The sequence below is a fragment of the Diadema setosum genome, chromosome 1, assembly GCF_964275005.1.
Source record: "Diadema setosum chromosome 1, eeDiaSeto1, whole genome shotgun sequence".
Lineage (NCBI taxonomy): Eukaryota > Metazoa > Echinodermata > Echinoidea > Diadematoida > Diadematidae > Diadema > Diadema setosum.
In genome coordinates, this window is record NC_092685.1 from 36,121,167 (window position 1) to 36,137,637 (window position 16,471).

Consider the following 16,471-nt stretch of genomic DNA (forward strand, 5'->3'; position numbering starts at 1 on the left):
ATTTATGTACATACGTGCAAATGTATGCCACAGTGTGAATATTGGTATGTCATTGTTTGATATTCTGAATATGCTGCATGTATTCAGTGTGTGTAAAGTGTTGAATGCTCTCGTAATATATGGATTAGACAACTCCACTCAGGTCACTTGATAGGTTGCGTCATCATCATGAAAAAAAAAAAGAGAAAATAATCTCTTAATTCTTGTAGTTTAGTCTGCTGATTGAATGGTGAGGTTCTCACTTTCCATTTTATGGACACACCATAAATGTTACTGATTTTGTAGTCTTACCCTTCCAGACCTCTAGCTAGTATTTATCACGGCAATGAATCGTCTTGAGTTAAGGATTCCGTGTGCAGACTATCTAAACTCAACCCAGTTTTCAGGTGGCAGTCATAAAGGTGTGATATAAAGTTTGCTGCTGTGATGCCCCTATGTTCAGACTATTATCCTTATGTTCATTATGAAAGTTGAATTTTTTTGCTGAATTTATTTGTCACTGTTGGTTGAGTAAGATTCATCTTGCATATACATGTATTTCATTTCACAACTGTCCACATGGAACTAGTGATGGTACCAATGCACATGGTCAGAATTAAGCGAAGAAAACATTTGAGCATGTCCATGTGGCATCATAAGCAAAGGGGATGAAAATTTCAACACCACAAAATGATGGTATGTTATGTTTTACTATGTTATCATGTGTATGGTAATAGCAGACTATTGGGAGGTGTAGGAAAATGTGCTATATTACAGTTGCACCCAATACCTCAGCCAAATCATGGGTGTAGTCTCCATCTGAGGGTTGGTGTTGTTGTTTTTTAAACAGTAGACAGTTGATCCAAGCATTATGTCCCATATGTCAGCCTAGCAAATGCTTTAAAGGAATACAGTACTGTTTTCAAATTACAGTTAATTGTAATCACTAGCAGACAAAAGGGACTGTATTGCACACACACTGTACATACATTGCGTTAAGACCTGTAATGGTGTTTGTGTGTGTTTGTGTACATGTGCACCTGTATTCATAGCATCGATAGGCCACTTTCAATACCCAACTACTTGATTCGAATGTTCAAACCTAGATTGGGAATTATACAGTAGGTGTTGCAAAGTAGTATTGTCACATGACATTGTATTAGTCTATGTGAGTTGTTTACAAATTGTTGTTTTGCAGCAGAAATCAGATTAACAAGCATTTTGACAGATAGGGATAGAGATTTCAGCAGCTTTCCTGGGCAGGCTTCAAGAGTTTGTATGTCTGTCTTACTGACTTAACTTGCCACTACTTCCTGCATGTTTGCTTGTTCATTTTTTTTTTAAAATCAGTGTTTTTGTTCTTGCCCTGTCTTCTGGTTGTGTGTGATCTTGCAGAGCTGTAAACCAGAAAGAGGATCATTTCATTGGTATTGAAATGGTATTATTTTGTAGATGATGACTAGCTTAGGATGTAACATACAGATTAGTCCATGTGGAGGGTTTGAAATGCTATCTTGGGAAGTTATCAGTACCGAGATGAAATCCAGGTACATATAAGTTCCCCCAAATAGCATTTAAAACCTTGAGGGTGGAACATTTCATGTGTGCCCAACAAGAGAAGTTACATGTGGTGGTATACTGTACAAGTGGATAGTAAGAAGAATTTCGCGTGTTTTTAATTCTGCGGAATCAAGACATCAACTACTGGAACATATGGCAAACAAAAATATTCGCGTGCTTTTATTTTCACGCTAGTTCTGGGTTGCGCGAAATGCGTGAACATTCAACACCGCGAAAATTTCCACTATTACAGTAGGGTTTTGCCAGAGTACTTTGAGAACACATTATTTCCAGCTTGAGTTTTCGGTGGTGGCTTGATTTGGGGTACAACAACAAAATCCCATAATACATTGACAGGGCAGCTTTTGTACCCCGTGTGAGATGCATATCAAGTTTAATGATGCATACATCGCATTTTTGTACAAAGTCAACTTTGTCAGTTTCTCAGTTTACTTTTAGAATAGAATGAAGAATTTATTCCTTTGATTGCAAAGAAAAGTACCCTGTTGTTTGGTATCATTTGCCATGACGGAATCTTACAGAAAGATTTGCCTTTGGAAGAACATAACACATGGCCCACTATTGTGAGGTCATGATCACCAATAACTGACCGATATTTGACAAACTCATATAACCATGTGATGATTCCCAAATACACAGATGTGTAGCATCCTATCCCTCAAACACCAGGAGACATCATTAATTCTTTGTATTGAAATCATCTGTGAAAGTTGATGTGTTTTTTATGGCAGAAATCTGCCTATGCATATTTGCAGCTCAAAAGAATGGGTTGAATGTCACATTACTGGTATATTTAATGTACAGTATCATTCTTTGTGTTTGAAGTGCACATGAACTTTATTTCACGCCGTCTAAACTTGATAGCTATCCGTATTCCCTTTTCACTTCTCCTGTCTTGTGTTCTTCAGAATTATTGAGCCCCAATACAGAGGATATATGAGGCATTGGTGTGGCTGACGTAAGATACTTATATGGTAATCATTATTCAGTGGAAGTTTGAGCATTTATACCAATTGATTTGAAGAAATGTGTATGCTCAGAGCTAAGTTCAAAGTGTGCAGGTGCATTTACACTTGTTGCTACTATTTAAAAAAAAAAGAGAAAAGCAAAATAGACACAAGCTTGCAAGTCCAAGTAAAATAGTGTGCTGATCGATTAGTGAGTGTGCATTGTCTTTTGACAGATACATTTGTAATGAATCAATATGTATCTGATTTCCTGTCATGCTTGTTTACTATTCCTTTGAATATTGACTTCGTAGAAGAATGTGGAATAAACCCTTGGTATGTTTCTTGCAAACAGAAATACTCATTGTTATAAAAACAACATTCCAAAGGGAACAGATTGTAGTATTTGTAAATATCCTGATATTAAATGTTTATGAAATTTCTAGTATGACTGTAGCATGGCATTTCATAGCCAACTTAAGGTTCCTGTATGATGGATTCTGACATAAAAGATGTCATTTTAGATAAAGAGCAGTGTCAGTTTTTTGCCAGTTCTCTGGCACTTTTTGGCAGAATACCATACATCGAGAAAATGTTGACAGTCATGACACCCAAGAAAGTTGAGTGTTTTCACAAGGAATGTTACGTCAATTTGAAAATGATGATCCTGCCATGAAAGATGAAACAATGTTGTTTCTATAGTATGTTGATCGTGTGACATGTTCTGTATATCCATGGTGTGGAGGTTCTTCAAAAGCTTCAATGTCATTGAGAAAAAAAAAATCATTCTTATAGTTTAGTTAATGGCGTATTCAGGTCCAGATGTTTGAGGTCTTCAAGGTTATGTGGGCTCTCACTCAAGGTGGTTCAAGATGATGACGCAAAACTTCAACCAGTGTAAGAATACAACTCTCCAGAGAGGACTTAGCAAGTGACAGCAAACTTCGAGTTTAAAACAAACTGTAGGAAACACTGAAAATCTCCAGAATCCAATGCTGTTTTGTTTTTCTCAGTCCCCCCCCCCCCCAATGCATTGTTGTGTCATGCATTGAAGAGAAACATGCTAAAAATACACTACATTCCCTTCACAAATTGAAAGTTAGGTATGGTGTTGATGGTGATCCCATCTTATTAATCGCTGCAGCAGTTTGATGTGTTGGTTGATGGTATCCTCCCCCCCCCCCATATCCTCTTTCTCCCCTCCTCAACCCCCTCCCCTCCCCTCCCCTCCCCCTCCCTAATCTGTTACTATACCATCATTACTTCGCTCTACCCTCAGCCATGTGCTATGTGGTGTATGTGAACATGTAAGTGCATTCAAAGATTGTTTTTGTTATGCTTTCAGTATCATTGACAGATGTATTAAGATTTAATACAATTAATAAATATGGAAATGATGACATACTGGTATGTTGTCTTGATTTGTTTACTTGTGTGTAGTATGCTAATGTATGTGTGAGCAACTTGTGGTGAACTGTTAATCTTTACTAGAAAGTGTAGTATGGTTTGTAATTCTGTGGCACTACTTTGTCCATGTTCGTAACTGAATTGTTGTTGCAAGAATTGTGTGCTTCTTGATTTAACATCATACATGACTACACTTTGGAGACATTTGCAAGGAGCTAGATGTAATGCCGGATTGCAATTAGCGTGGGTACAGGTAGAACTTGGTAACGATGCCAAGTATTAGCTTGCACTTTCTTAAGGTATCTTAGCATGTCGAAGTTGACATCTACAGGGATGTAAGAATTCCGAGTTAAATCTGATTTCTTTTTACTCTGCCCCAAATCCACTATTCAGACTTTGGGGCGATTTGAATGGATTAAAATGTTCATAGTTATTGTACTAAAGACTTTCATTTTGTGTAAGTTTCATATTTTTTAGTTTCTTTTTTTTTTTTTGTTGCAAGAACTGTCTCACCCCTGTATCTACTATGATGTTGATTCATTGTACACTCAGCAAAAAAGGAAGTGAATACTTTTTCAAGTTTATATTTCTCACAGAATATTCAGCTAAAGTTAATGTATTATATATATATGTATATATATATATATATATATATATATATATATATATATATATATATATATATAAAAAGAGGAAATTTTACACTTGAGTGAACACCTTTTTCTTTCTCTTCCAAGGCACGACAGTAACAATTGCAAAAATGAACAAGTTGTCATTCATGCGTACGTACTCTTCCATATAAGACTAAGAACAAAAGACAAATTTAGCACAATTAGAAACGTGAATTAAGTTACAAAAATAAACCTATGATCTTTATAAAATCTTTGAAGCCTAAAATGTCAATGAAGGCTAAAATAATGGAGAAAATGAAGAACTTGTGTCAAATCCAAATTCAAATAAAGAGAAGAAGCAATATGAATAAAAATGGTAGAAATTTATTTTTTTTTTTCAAGTTTTTCAAATTAGGAATATTCTAAATAATATTTGGTTCTCAGATTTATCTCACGAATTCTTAAATTACTAAAAAAGAATGAAATAAAGAAATTTTGTTTCTTTACTCATCTTTGTGCCATTAATCCCTATGTCGTTTGAAGTTTGAGTTGACAGAATATTCTTATGTTCCCCTTTAATTTTGCACTTTGTTTTTGTTTGAGGTTATAAAGAGACAGAAAACTTGTGTTTGCTATTTCATTCATGTCCCTCATTGTGTTAAACTGTTTTTGTTGTCATTTTTATCTTGAATGACATTGGCAAATGAAAGACAACATGCCAAATTTCGCAATTTTTACTTTTGTGCCTAGGAGGGCAAAAACAAATGTGTTCACTCACGCGTAAAGTTTCCATTTGTGTTACCCTACTAGCTTGATAGCCAATTAAATTGCCTTTAATACGGTATAAAATACAGCGATTTTCATCAAAATCTTCTATGAAAAATAGGAACTCTGATTTTTTTTTTCTGAGTGTAATTTCATGCATGGTTATATATATGGTTTTGAGGTTTCTTGCATATTTGTAAGTGATTGCACTTGTTCCAGTTACGGAGAAATAGTGTTCTTAGAATACAAAAGCAGTAATATTTGATCTCTTGACACAAATGTCGAGTTTGATCTTTCCAATGCAGTTAGGTAACTAAGATTTGTTTTTCTTTTGTTTTTCTTTTTTAAGGGAGGGGTTCAGAATTGGAGTAGCCAGTCTTTCTACGAACCCCGCCAAGGGTAGGCCTACGCTCTGGGAGGAGTATATTTTAAAACGTAAAAATCAATCAATATGTCACCTTTCATAATTTGTTTTGACGTATATATTAACCATGAATAAACGTTTCTTATCTTCTTCTTGCCTATTACTAACCTATTATCTATACCACGTTCAACATCGCCCTTAGTGTTTCAGAGATGTAACCACCTCTCTCAGGTTAATCACTTTCTGGTACTCAGTGAATGAATGTGAAAGAGTGCAAGAGACCTCAGTCGAATTCATGGCCGTATACGCAGAAATATCATTCTTCACGTGAGGGTGCAAGAATGTGTTCAATATAAAGGGGGTACATGCAAGCGAAGAGAGTATGTATTAATGGCGTATTTTCTTTACCACACAAGGGATCTTTTGCATTAAAATAGAAGTGAAATTCAACGATCCGGTGCAAACTTTGAATTTGGTGGAATATTAGGGAAATCTTCAATCAAAAATACATGTACTGTAGTAAGACAAACAGACAAAATGTTGTCATTTTGCGGTGTGATTTTCTTATTCATACTTCCAAACTTATTTGAAAATGTGAGCACATCGACCTGACGGGGATGAGTGGAGGTTGGAAAGGGGGTTACCCTCTCCTAGTGTATTCTTATGGCAGAGTACATTGGACAATTTTCAATCAAAAAAGTAAGACAATGTTACCCAAAACGTAAATTCTGTAATTATTGCGTGATTTTATCATTTACTATACTGAGTAATCGAATTATTGATAAACAGTTCGTTATTCATTTAAAGGGCAGGAGTCCCAAACAACCCGAATTCTATAATTGTTGCGTGATTTTGTCATTTACTGATCAAATTATTTGAAAATTTCAAATTCAAACGCAGCGACAGAGCATATGGGCAGGATATGGGAGGGTTCTACCCCTCCCACATGAGAGGGGGGGGGGGGGGCTTTACTTTGGAACCAATTATGATAATTTCCCCATCTTATTCTCCCAATTCTCCAAGAAAACAAAACCAACGAAGTACAGGACACAATCTGGCATTAAAGGCCTACTTGCATCCGTTGAGAACTATGTCCCCCATCCCTCAATTGCTGCAAATCTTGATTTCAGTATGATCACTCGGGTAGGCCTTTTAATTTACAAGATGAATACATACAACGGTGAAACACTTGACCCCTTAGCTTACATGGGCTCATCCGAGATAATGATTGGCTAGGGAGCGGCATGTTCACCCTCATGTGCTCTATAGAAAAGCAATCCAGGGCCCCGTTTTATCAAAAGATAAAATCGATTGTAAATTTCCTTACCACACAGGCTGCCATAGACTTATGATTGAAATCAACTATATAATCAATTATAACTCTTCATAAAGCACGAGACCCAGGTGTCTATCTGGAAAGGGCCGATGCTTTAATATATTATGCATGCTTCCAAGAAAACAAAACAAAACACAACAAAACAAAGCAAAACAAAAATAAAAACAAACAAACAAACAAACAAACAAACAAAAAACAAAACAGAGCGTATCGATTGCCTCGGAAAGGCAGTATATCACAATGAGGACATTATCGTGAAATTGTATTTGGTGAACAACTTTTGATTTGCTATATAGTTTATTTGGAAGTCTTCATAACTAATGTGGCATATCACTTTGCCTATATACAGTAATACATAGGCCTATATATTTTGTGCCCAATTTCTTCGCTTTCCCGACAACGTATAGTGACATAGTGTGTATTTTTGACAACGTTATTTAGAGCCATTTTTCATTATTATTATTATCTACATATAGTATTTCATGCATAATAGGGTATATCATAATACACAACTGTATTTTCAAGTGTAGAGCCTATTGAACTAGTGCTTCAGGGAAGCTTCAATGCCAATTATGGAGTCATATGATTTCAAAGCTGATCTTATATTAAGCAAGCACAGCCGTTATAAAGTTGAATTTTTAATCAAAAATCTTTATTTGGTCTGTCAGTTACTCTTGAAAGGAGAATCAACATTCGGCACAAACGTATACTACATGTATTCATATTGACCGCAGTGTTCGAACTCTGGTCAAGTGCAAGTGTAGGCGCCTGAATACACATGCAAAGCTCAGAACACGGGTGAAGAGTACTCATGCACGCCATCAAAGCCAGGCTAAAGTCCACGCATTAAAAGGAAGCAAACACAGGAGAGCATCATGTTCTGCTGCTAGTGTGTCGAATGAAAGAGTGTACGAGACTCCATATAACTCACTACCAAGGAGGTAGAATAGCGAGGCGAGCGTTTTAATTGTAGCTCTCTATCACTACACAGAGGAAGCATCCTCAAAAACATCCATCCGTTAAGAGTCAAACTTCGTGAGATCGTCGCGGAGGAACGAGAAATGTCGTCCAGTAATTCAGGCCCTGAAGGGGCCAAGGTTATCCTGTGGTGTGTCCCGAGGGCCATTTCAACTGCTTTAACAAAATGCCTGTGCGCTATCCAGGACATGGAGGTCCACTTCGAGCCTTACATTTACTGCTACGTTGCGGCCAGGGCGTACAAAGGGTCATGTGGTGATGATCTCCCGATGACGTATGAAGGAAACGAAGAGGCGGTGGGAAAGGCAGCCGATCTTGTGGGTGCTGAAGCACACACAAGACTTGATCCGAAACGCCTTGCGTGAGTTCTACAATTTAATCTATATTAATTGCTTCATTTGTAAGAAATCTTTGAAAGTCATATAAAACGTTCATACGTTTGCGAATGCAGATGGTAAAAGTATGAATATTATAAAACATCGTTATATCGCCAATCAGAGATATACTACTTCGCCCTACATAAAAAACTCTTTGCCTTTGAAAGTGGTGTCTAGAAGACATCAGAATAGGACCATTCTTTGAATTTCAAGCAACAGTGACAGAATTGACGAAAGACTTTAATATGTAATTACCAATTAATTGCGATCAAGAGCGTTAAGTTAAGAATAGAAAATGACAACTCTGCTAAACGCAATTCAGTTTACCGATATTTTGCCTCACACCTTACGTCATTCGTTAGATGTGTATACAGGGATATACAGCAATGAACTTGAACTCGTTTTTCATTTTATTATTTTTTTTTAATCAAACTGAGCCTCTACCGCGTTTCCTGTAAATACATGACAAAATCATAATCCTCGATGATCCTCGATCAAGGAACGTTTTTGTACGTACGTGAGGTCGAGGAGATCCTGTGTGGGATCAATGACAACCTCCCCTCCGCGAACGTTGTGGCAGAAGGATATGCATGTGGTATTAAAGGGTGTGTACAGTTCTGGTCGAGGTGAAGATTTAGCTTTTAACATTTTGTGAGATATTCAGAAACCACTCTATGAGATGTCAAAGAGCATGCAGTTCTAAGGGGTATCAAAAGTTTATTCGATGAAAATCGGTTTTGAAATGGCTTAGATATCCAAAAACAAGGTGAAACAAAGAGATACTAATAAAGTTGGGGCATGTCGCCTTTTATTATTATAACTTTTTTAGATATCTCAGCCATTTGAAAACCAATTTTCATAAAATAAACGTTGAACCCTTCTTGAAATTACATGCTCTTTGATATTTCATAAGAGGCTTTTCATTATCTCACTTAGGAATGTTCAAAACATGAACCCCTACCTCAACCACTACTGTACAGTCCCTTTAACAATGATAATGATATTGTAGTTATACTTGCATAGCGCACAGTGTCGCCTTCTATTCGATATGGTTATCGCCTGGCGCTTCGCAAAACAAAATACTAAAAAGCTTCAAAACTCAAAGGCATCGAGGTTTTCTCCACAGGTTTATGGATACAATTTTTGAAGTATCAAATCACGTTATATTAACTCACGAGGAGTGATAACGTTAAGCAGTGAAAGACAATATGACTACTGTATATAGACTGTCATGATCGAACATAATAATATGGATATTATTGACGAGTAGTATTCGCTATCAGAATTAAAGATGTATCATTTTACCAGGACAGGAGTGCACGAAAGGGTTATTATACGGTATACGACATATGTTAAACTTTGGTGTGTTTTCACGTTATATTTTTTCAAATATATATTATATATATTAACGATCACGTTTTGAATCCGATCTTAATTGATAATCTTTAAATTTATTCTAATATCAAATTCGGGTTAAGACCGCGTGACAGAATTGAAGAGAAGTCAGAAAATAAGAACCTGCTCTAGTCTTCGATGAAATTAGTACTGATCGCATGATAATACCTACTCATTTTTTTTTTTGTAGGTTGCGTTGTAATGCAAATTAATCTTTCAATAATATTTGCAGTTTGCATGATAGCTTCATCACCATCATGAACACAATATCAATAAAACAGGTTACGACCGATACGAACCAAACACAAAACCCAAAACTTTAATTTGTTAAGGTGGTATATAGTCACTATACATGCAGTCAGATTATGACCATGATAAGAGTGAACACGCTATAGCAACAACAACAACAACAAAATCTGCATGAGAGCATTATGTCGCACCCCCCCCCCCAAATGCTCAAGTACTTCCATCGTCAGCCACAGACTCGAGAAACTCGAGCAGATAGGTCGAACGTCTTCGAACGGGTGCACGTCACGAGACCGACACCCACGAGTCACACAGCTCACAAGTCATACAGCCCACGAGTTCGACACTTAGTAAATAAAACCAACGAATTCGACATCAGGTGAAATAAGCCCACTAGTTATACAGCCCATGAGTTCGACACTATGCAGAAAAGGCTCACTAGACCGACACTATACGCAAACAAAACCCACGAGACCGACATTACGCTTAAAGGCTCACGAGACCGAAACTAAGGAAAAGAGGCTCACGAGACCGACACTAGGCAGTAGGCAAAGAAGGCCCACGAGACCGACAGGACGAACAGCACCACCTAGAGATCAATTAGTTGTATAGGGTGTCCAGAGTAATGGAATAAGGAAGATATGAGAGATGTAAAACGAGAGTTGCTAGGGTGTTACAGCGTCAGTTGCCCCCGATCCCTCACCCCCTAAAATGTTCAAGATCTTTAATTGTGTTTGCGTGTGTGAGTGTTTGTGAAAAAAAAAAACAAGAAGGAAAAGGGAAAAACTTACTTCCTGTCCATCTTCGAGCTGGAAATTTGGAAAGCCTATTACAAATAGCATAATGGCATTATCAGAAATCTAAAATTATACCATACATCTTTCTTGTCCCCTTTTATTTATTTATTTTTGGGGGGTCCCATGAAAAGTACAATTTTATTTTGAAAAAAACCCAAAAAACAATCGGTAACAATGTCGCTCTCCGTAGCGTAACAGAACTGCCCCCCCCCCCCAAAAAAAAAAGCCACTCGTGTAAAAATACACACTTGATGTTGTTGACATGTAGATGACGCTGTTCAATTAGTTACAATCTCTCGCTCGATAGCGTGACGAGATTGCACCTGCCAGTATAGTATTTCCTCCTTTATGGAACACCCTGTACAGGTACGTACTTGTAATTGACATGTAGATGGCACTGATCATCCTGTCGGTCTCGTGAGCCTTCTTTGCCTAGTGTTGGTCTCGTAGGCTTTCTTTGCCTAATGTCGGTCTCGTGAGCCTCCTTTGCCTATTGTCGGTCTCGTGGGCTTTCTTTGCCTAGTGTCGGTCTCGTGAGCTTTTTTTTTTTTTTTTTTTTTTTGGCGTAATGTCGGTCTCGTGGGCTTTATTTGCGTAGTGTCGGTCTCTTGAGCCCTTTCTGCGTAGTGTCGAACTGCATGGGCTGTATTACCCGTGAGCCGTATAACTCGTGGGCTGTATGACTCATGGACCTATTTTTATGTTGGTCTCGTGGACCGTATATGACTCATGGGTGTTGGTCTCGTGGGATGACCCCCTTCGAACAGCCTCACGAGATATATATCTAGCAGCAAGCCCCACTCACTTCTTCATGGAGAACAATAACAGCCCCCGACAGTGTGGAGATTCTGAGATACAGACTAGAAGTATAAGATACACCTTTCTCTCTTTTTTTTTTTTTTTTTTTTTTGAAAACTGCATTACATAATCATATGTACCATTTTTTGTTGTAGATATGCATCGATAAAGAAAGAGCTTGAGAGTGCGACCGGTAAATACGTGTTCGTCAAAGACATGGGTGTAGGAATGGGTAGCGGCCACACTTTCCAGTACCTGCCCAGCGGCTTTAAGCACACCTTTCTCATTCGCCATCCGGTCCGCTGTATCAACTCAGGGAGAAAAGCTACGTTTTCGCTGTTTTCTCAGCTTGGTCTACTCCAGGGCGAAGCTGCTAACGAAGCAACATACGACATCGAACGAGACGACAAGTACCTCCCACCAGGCTGCTATTTCAAGGAGCTCTATGATGTCTGGAAATACGTCCGCGAAAACATCGACGACGACCCGATCGTGATCGATGCCGACGATCTCTTGGCGAAGCCTGGTGAAGTCTTGAAAGCCTATTGCGCAGCGGTGGGGTTCCCCTACAGCGAGTCACTCCTTCAGTGGGATGCTTCCACAGAATCTCTAAGATCCTGGAAAGCTGCTGGGGATAATGTTGTATTGGATCTTGTCAATTTTTATGGGACGGCAATGAGGAGCAGCAAATTTCTGCCTCCGAGCAAGTATCCCGATAGATTGACTCCTGACGTCATACGATGTTCGGAAAGGGTTATGAAGTATTATGAGGAGATGTACAACAGTAGAATTAAGGTGTAATCCTAGAATTAAACATATTTCAAAGACTTTTATGGCAAATCTAAAAAGACAAATCTTTGCAATGATTCAAATTCTTGGAAATTGTGAATTTACCAACACTGTTATAATCAATTTGATGTATTTTAAGATAAGGAAACCGTATGAATTTGTGGCCAGTGAAGAGAAATACATAATGCATAAGCAATAACAATTGAGATTTATTTGCCAAGGCAGAATGAGGATGCTGCTGTCAATGTTTTAGTTCAGTTACGCAGTATATTTTGTACGTAACAAACATAAGTAATACAGAAACTTGGGTTGGTGCCATTAAGAAATTGTAATCATCAATAAATGATATCTTAATACATTTTTTCCAATCTACAAAATACGCGTAGTATCCATTTATCATGCCGAATTTTCTCATGATTTCTGAGTGTCTTGATATCAGTAGGAAAAGTCTACTTTATTGTAGACCTATCACATTCCTTTCATCAAGAATGCTGCACCAAACGGAATGTGCACCACTCATCTCTATAGTTACATGTATATATATATATATATATATATATAATATATATACATAAATAATATATATGTATATATATATATATATATATATATATATATACATATATATATATCAGTGATCGATCTGTACATCAATATGTACATATAGTGATGTATTATCAGTGATCTCGACAGTTGGACGTAAGTCAAGGACGTGTTAGTCCTTTTGGTGTTTGATTACATGACGAATCACTGGTGATATGAGTGGTTAGTTGCTCGTTTGTTCTTGCTTATTAGCGTTTGTCTCTTCTTGTTGTTATTATATTTTGAGAAGGAATCAACAATGCACGCGTTTCAGCCGCTTCTCATTTTCTTTCTTTCATTCACTGTGCATATAGCTTCATTATAAATCACTTCCCCTCCATTTATTTTAGTTGGTCTGACGCACGATTTTTTTTTCTTTTATAGTTTATTACGTACCTGTTTTATGAGAACGCGTTGTATTCTAATCTTTGCAAAGGAGTTTTTTATAAGCATTTGTTTCTTAAAATCTTTTCATATCATTTTGTATTTGATTATGCATAGTCTAATTTCCACTGATTATGAACACACAAAACAAGAGATAACCCAATTTTGCATGGGTACAGGCACAGTGTCAGCACAACATTACCATCAACGTCACGGCTTAAATTGGTTCTATTTAGTAGAGTAAAATAGATACCACATGCCGCTGACCATCGGAGGCTCATCTGATCCCAAAGTGCTACAATTTCGGCCTTCCGACGAGTTCCGATGAAATCTGACCCGACAAGCTCCAGAGACTGGCATCAAGGCTCACCGAGGGCGATACCAATGACTCGACACTTCTCGGACTGATACTGACTGGTGACTTAAGACTGGAAATGGCGTTTCGGATGCCGCGAACTATATAAGCCCTGAGCTTATACCCCCATCATATTCCACAGAGATTTTTCTCATCGGTCACTCGTCGGAAGCAAAGTTTCATAAGTTGCTTCCGACCACCCATCGCAGTGTATCGGATATCGATCGCAGTCTGTTGAATCCAACTTGTGTTAGTCGACTATCAGGTCAGTGTTAGACATGTCGCGCGTGATCCTCATCGGACGATCTTGCTTCATTGGATCATCGCCCGACATGTCTGACTCTGACCTGATAGTCTACCAAGCGAATCAGGATATACGTCAGACTGTGTTCCAGTACACTTCAGTTAGTGGCCAGAGAGAAAAAAAAAATGTTCTGTGGAATGAGGTTATTAGTTCCTATATTGAACAATCTTGCCTCATCGGATCAAGCACGACATGCCTGACACTGACATGCAGTTGGCCAACACGAGTCGGATTCATCGGACCACCATCCGATACACTTTGATGGATGGCCGGAAACAACAACAAGAACAAGAACAACAACAACAACAACAACAACTTTCCCTACGACGAGTGTTCGATGAGGAAAAAAAAAAATCTCTGCGGAACGGGAATATAAAATTGGTATAGGTTTGAATGAGTTTGCACCTTAAATAAGAAAGTTGAGGAATTGATAGTTTTACCTGTTTTGGCAGACTATTGGAGTTAATGATGACGTCACTTCACAAATCTCCTATGCATTGACCATGATGTAGATTGCCTTCTGCCACTTTCCATTTAATACCGGGTATAGATAATCGCATCTCTCTTTATTTACATGATGAAATCAATACAAATACGTTGCATCCTTTGCACTTATAATCAATGTATAGTCAATACTCATACAATAACGTACATAGAAAAGACGATTTTTTGGGTTGATAGGGGTTATAGTGGCTTCACTTTTGTGTACAAACGGGATGGACATTTTTGGGGTGATGACATGATCACTTCTTCCGGTTTGCAGGTGTGTCATGGTTGCGGCCGATATTACTATTCCGCCGGCGGAAACATCTCAAACCTCTAAATTCCATAACCGTTGTAATTTCACATCCGATTTTATTGAACATGACCATGACGTGGTACATGTATTGGAGTTTAGATGTATAAACCAAGATTGATAAGATATTATTATTATTATTATTATTATTATTATTATTATTATTATTATTATTATTATTATTATTATTATTATTATTATTATTATTATTATTATTATTATTATTATTATCATTATTATTATGATCATTATTGTTATTATTATTATTATTATCATCATCATTATCATCACCACCATCATAATCATTAAGTATTGTTATCATCATTATAAATTCTTTTGCAATGTCCTAGTCTGCCAAGGCAGCAAATAATTAGTTATGTGCCTGCAACCCATAGACCTATGATTGTCATTCACCATATGTCAGTCGTTTTTGTGTTTTATTGTTTTGTGGGTCCGTGCGTGTGTGCGTGTGTGTGTGTGTGTGTGTGTGTGTGTGTGTGTGTGTGTGTGTGTGTGTGTGTGTGTGTGTGTGTGTGTGTGTGTTTGAACACTGCACCGAAAGAAGTGAAGTAGGTTCTTTTCAATGCGAAGGGTATTCTCTCCTACACACAGGACTGAGGGCTTTCATTGAGTCTCCACAGATATGATTTTTTTTTCCGACAGGCCATGAACTTCACCTTCATCGATGGTTACAACGGAACTTGTTCCTTTGGGTTTGCAACTGCTGTAAAAATAAGTTTCACTTCATGAAAATGTGTCTAAATGCATCAAGGGTTATATATTATACAGATGCCATACTATTCAAATTAGTGAAATTCTTCCGTCGAACGTCGAACCGTCGAACTGATTGACAAATTGCCCTACATCGACGTAAATAAGCACTGAATTGATCAGTGTTTTTTAGTAGTAGCCATGATAAAAAATCATGGGCGTACATAATCGAGCAGGATTCGAACCTACGACCTCCTGATCACCGGACAGGTGTCATCTCCACTAGACCACCGAGCTTTCGCCCGACAGCAAGTGTTGGTTCTAATCCTTATAGCATGCAGCGGGTACTGTTTTTTATTATTCAAATTAGTGAAATTCTTCCGTCGAGATGCTTTTTCATTGCAACTGATTGACAAATTGCCCTACATCGACGTAAATAAGCATTGAATTGATCAGTGTTTTTTAGTAGTAGCCATGATAAAAAATCATGGGCGTACATAATCGAGCAGGATTCGAACCTACGACCTCCTGATCACCGGACAGGTGTCATCTCCACTAGACCACCGAGCTTTCGCCCGACAGCAAGTGTTGGTTCTAATCCTTATAGCATGCAGCGGGTACTGTTTTTTTATTATTCAAATTAGTGAAATTCTTCCGTCGAGATGCTTTTTCATTGCAACTGATTGACAAATTGCCCTACATCGACGTAAATAAGCATTGAATTGATCAGTGTTTTTTAGTAGTAGCCATGATAAAAAATCATGGGCGTACATAATCGAGCAGGATTCGAACCTACGACCTCCTGATCACCGGACAGGTGTCATCTCCACTAGACCACCGAGCTTTCGCCCGACAGCAAGTGTTGGTTCTAATCCTTATAGCATGCAGCGGGTACTGTTTTTTTATTATTCAAATTAGTGAAATTCTTCCGTCGAGATGCTTTTTCATTGCAACTGATTGACAAATTGC

At 37.8% G+C, this 16,471-nt stretch overlaps 1 protein-coding gene across 1 annotated transcript; it reads left to right on the top strand.

Annotated features, from left to right (window-relative positions):
* Window positions 1–8,051: 8,051 nt before the first annotated feature.
* Window positions 8,052–12,382, top strand: LOC140230033 (uncharacterized). The gene is made up of 2 exons (XM_072310240.1): window positions 8,052–8,329; window positions 11,737–12,382. Exons 1-2 carry the CDS (start codon window positions 8,052–8,054, stop codon window positions 12,380–12,382), a joined length of 924 nt encoding a protein of 307 aa, XP_072166341.1.
* The last annotated feature ends 4,089 nt before the right edge of the window (window positions 12,383–16,471 follow it).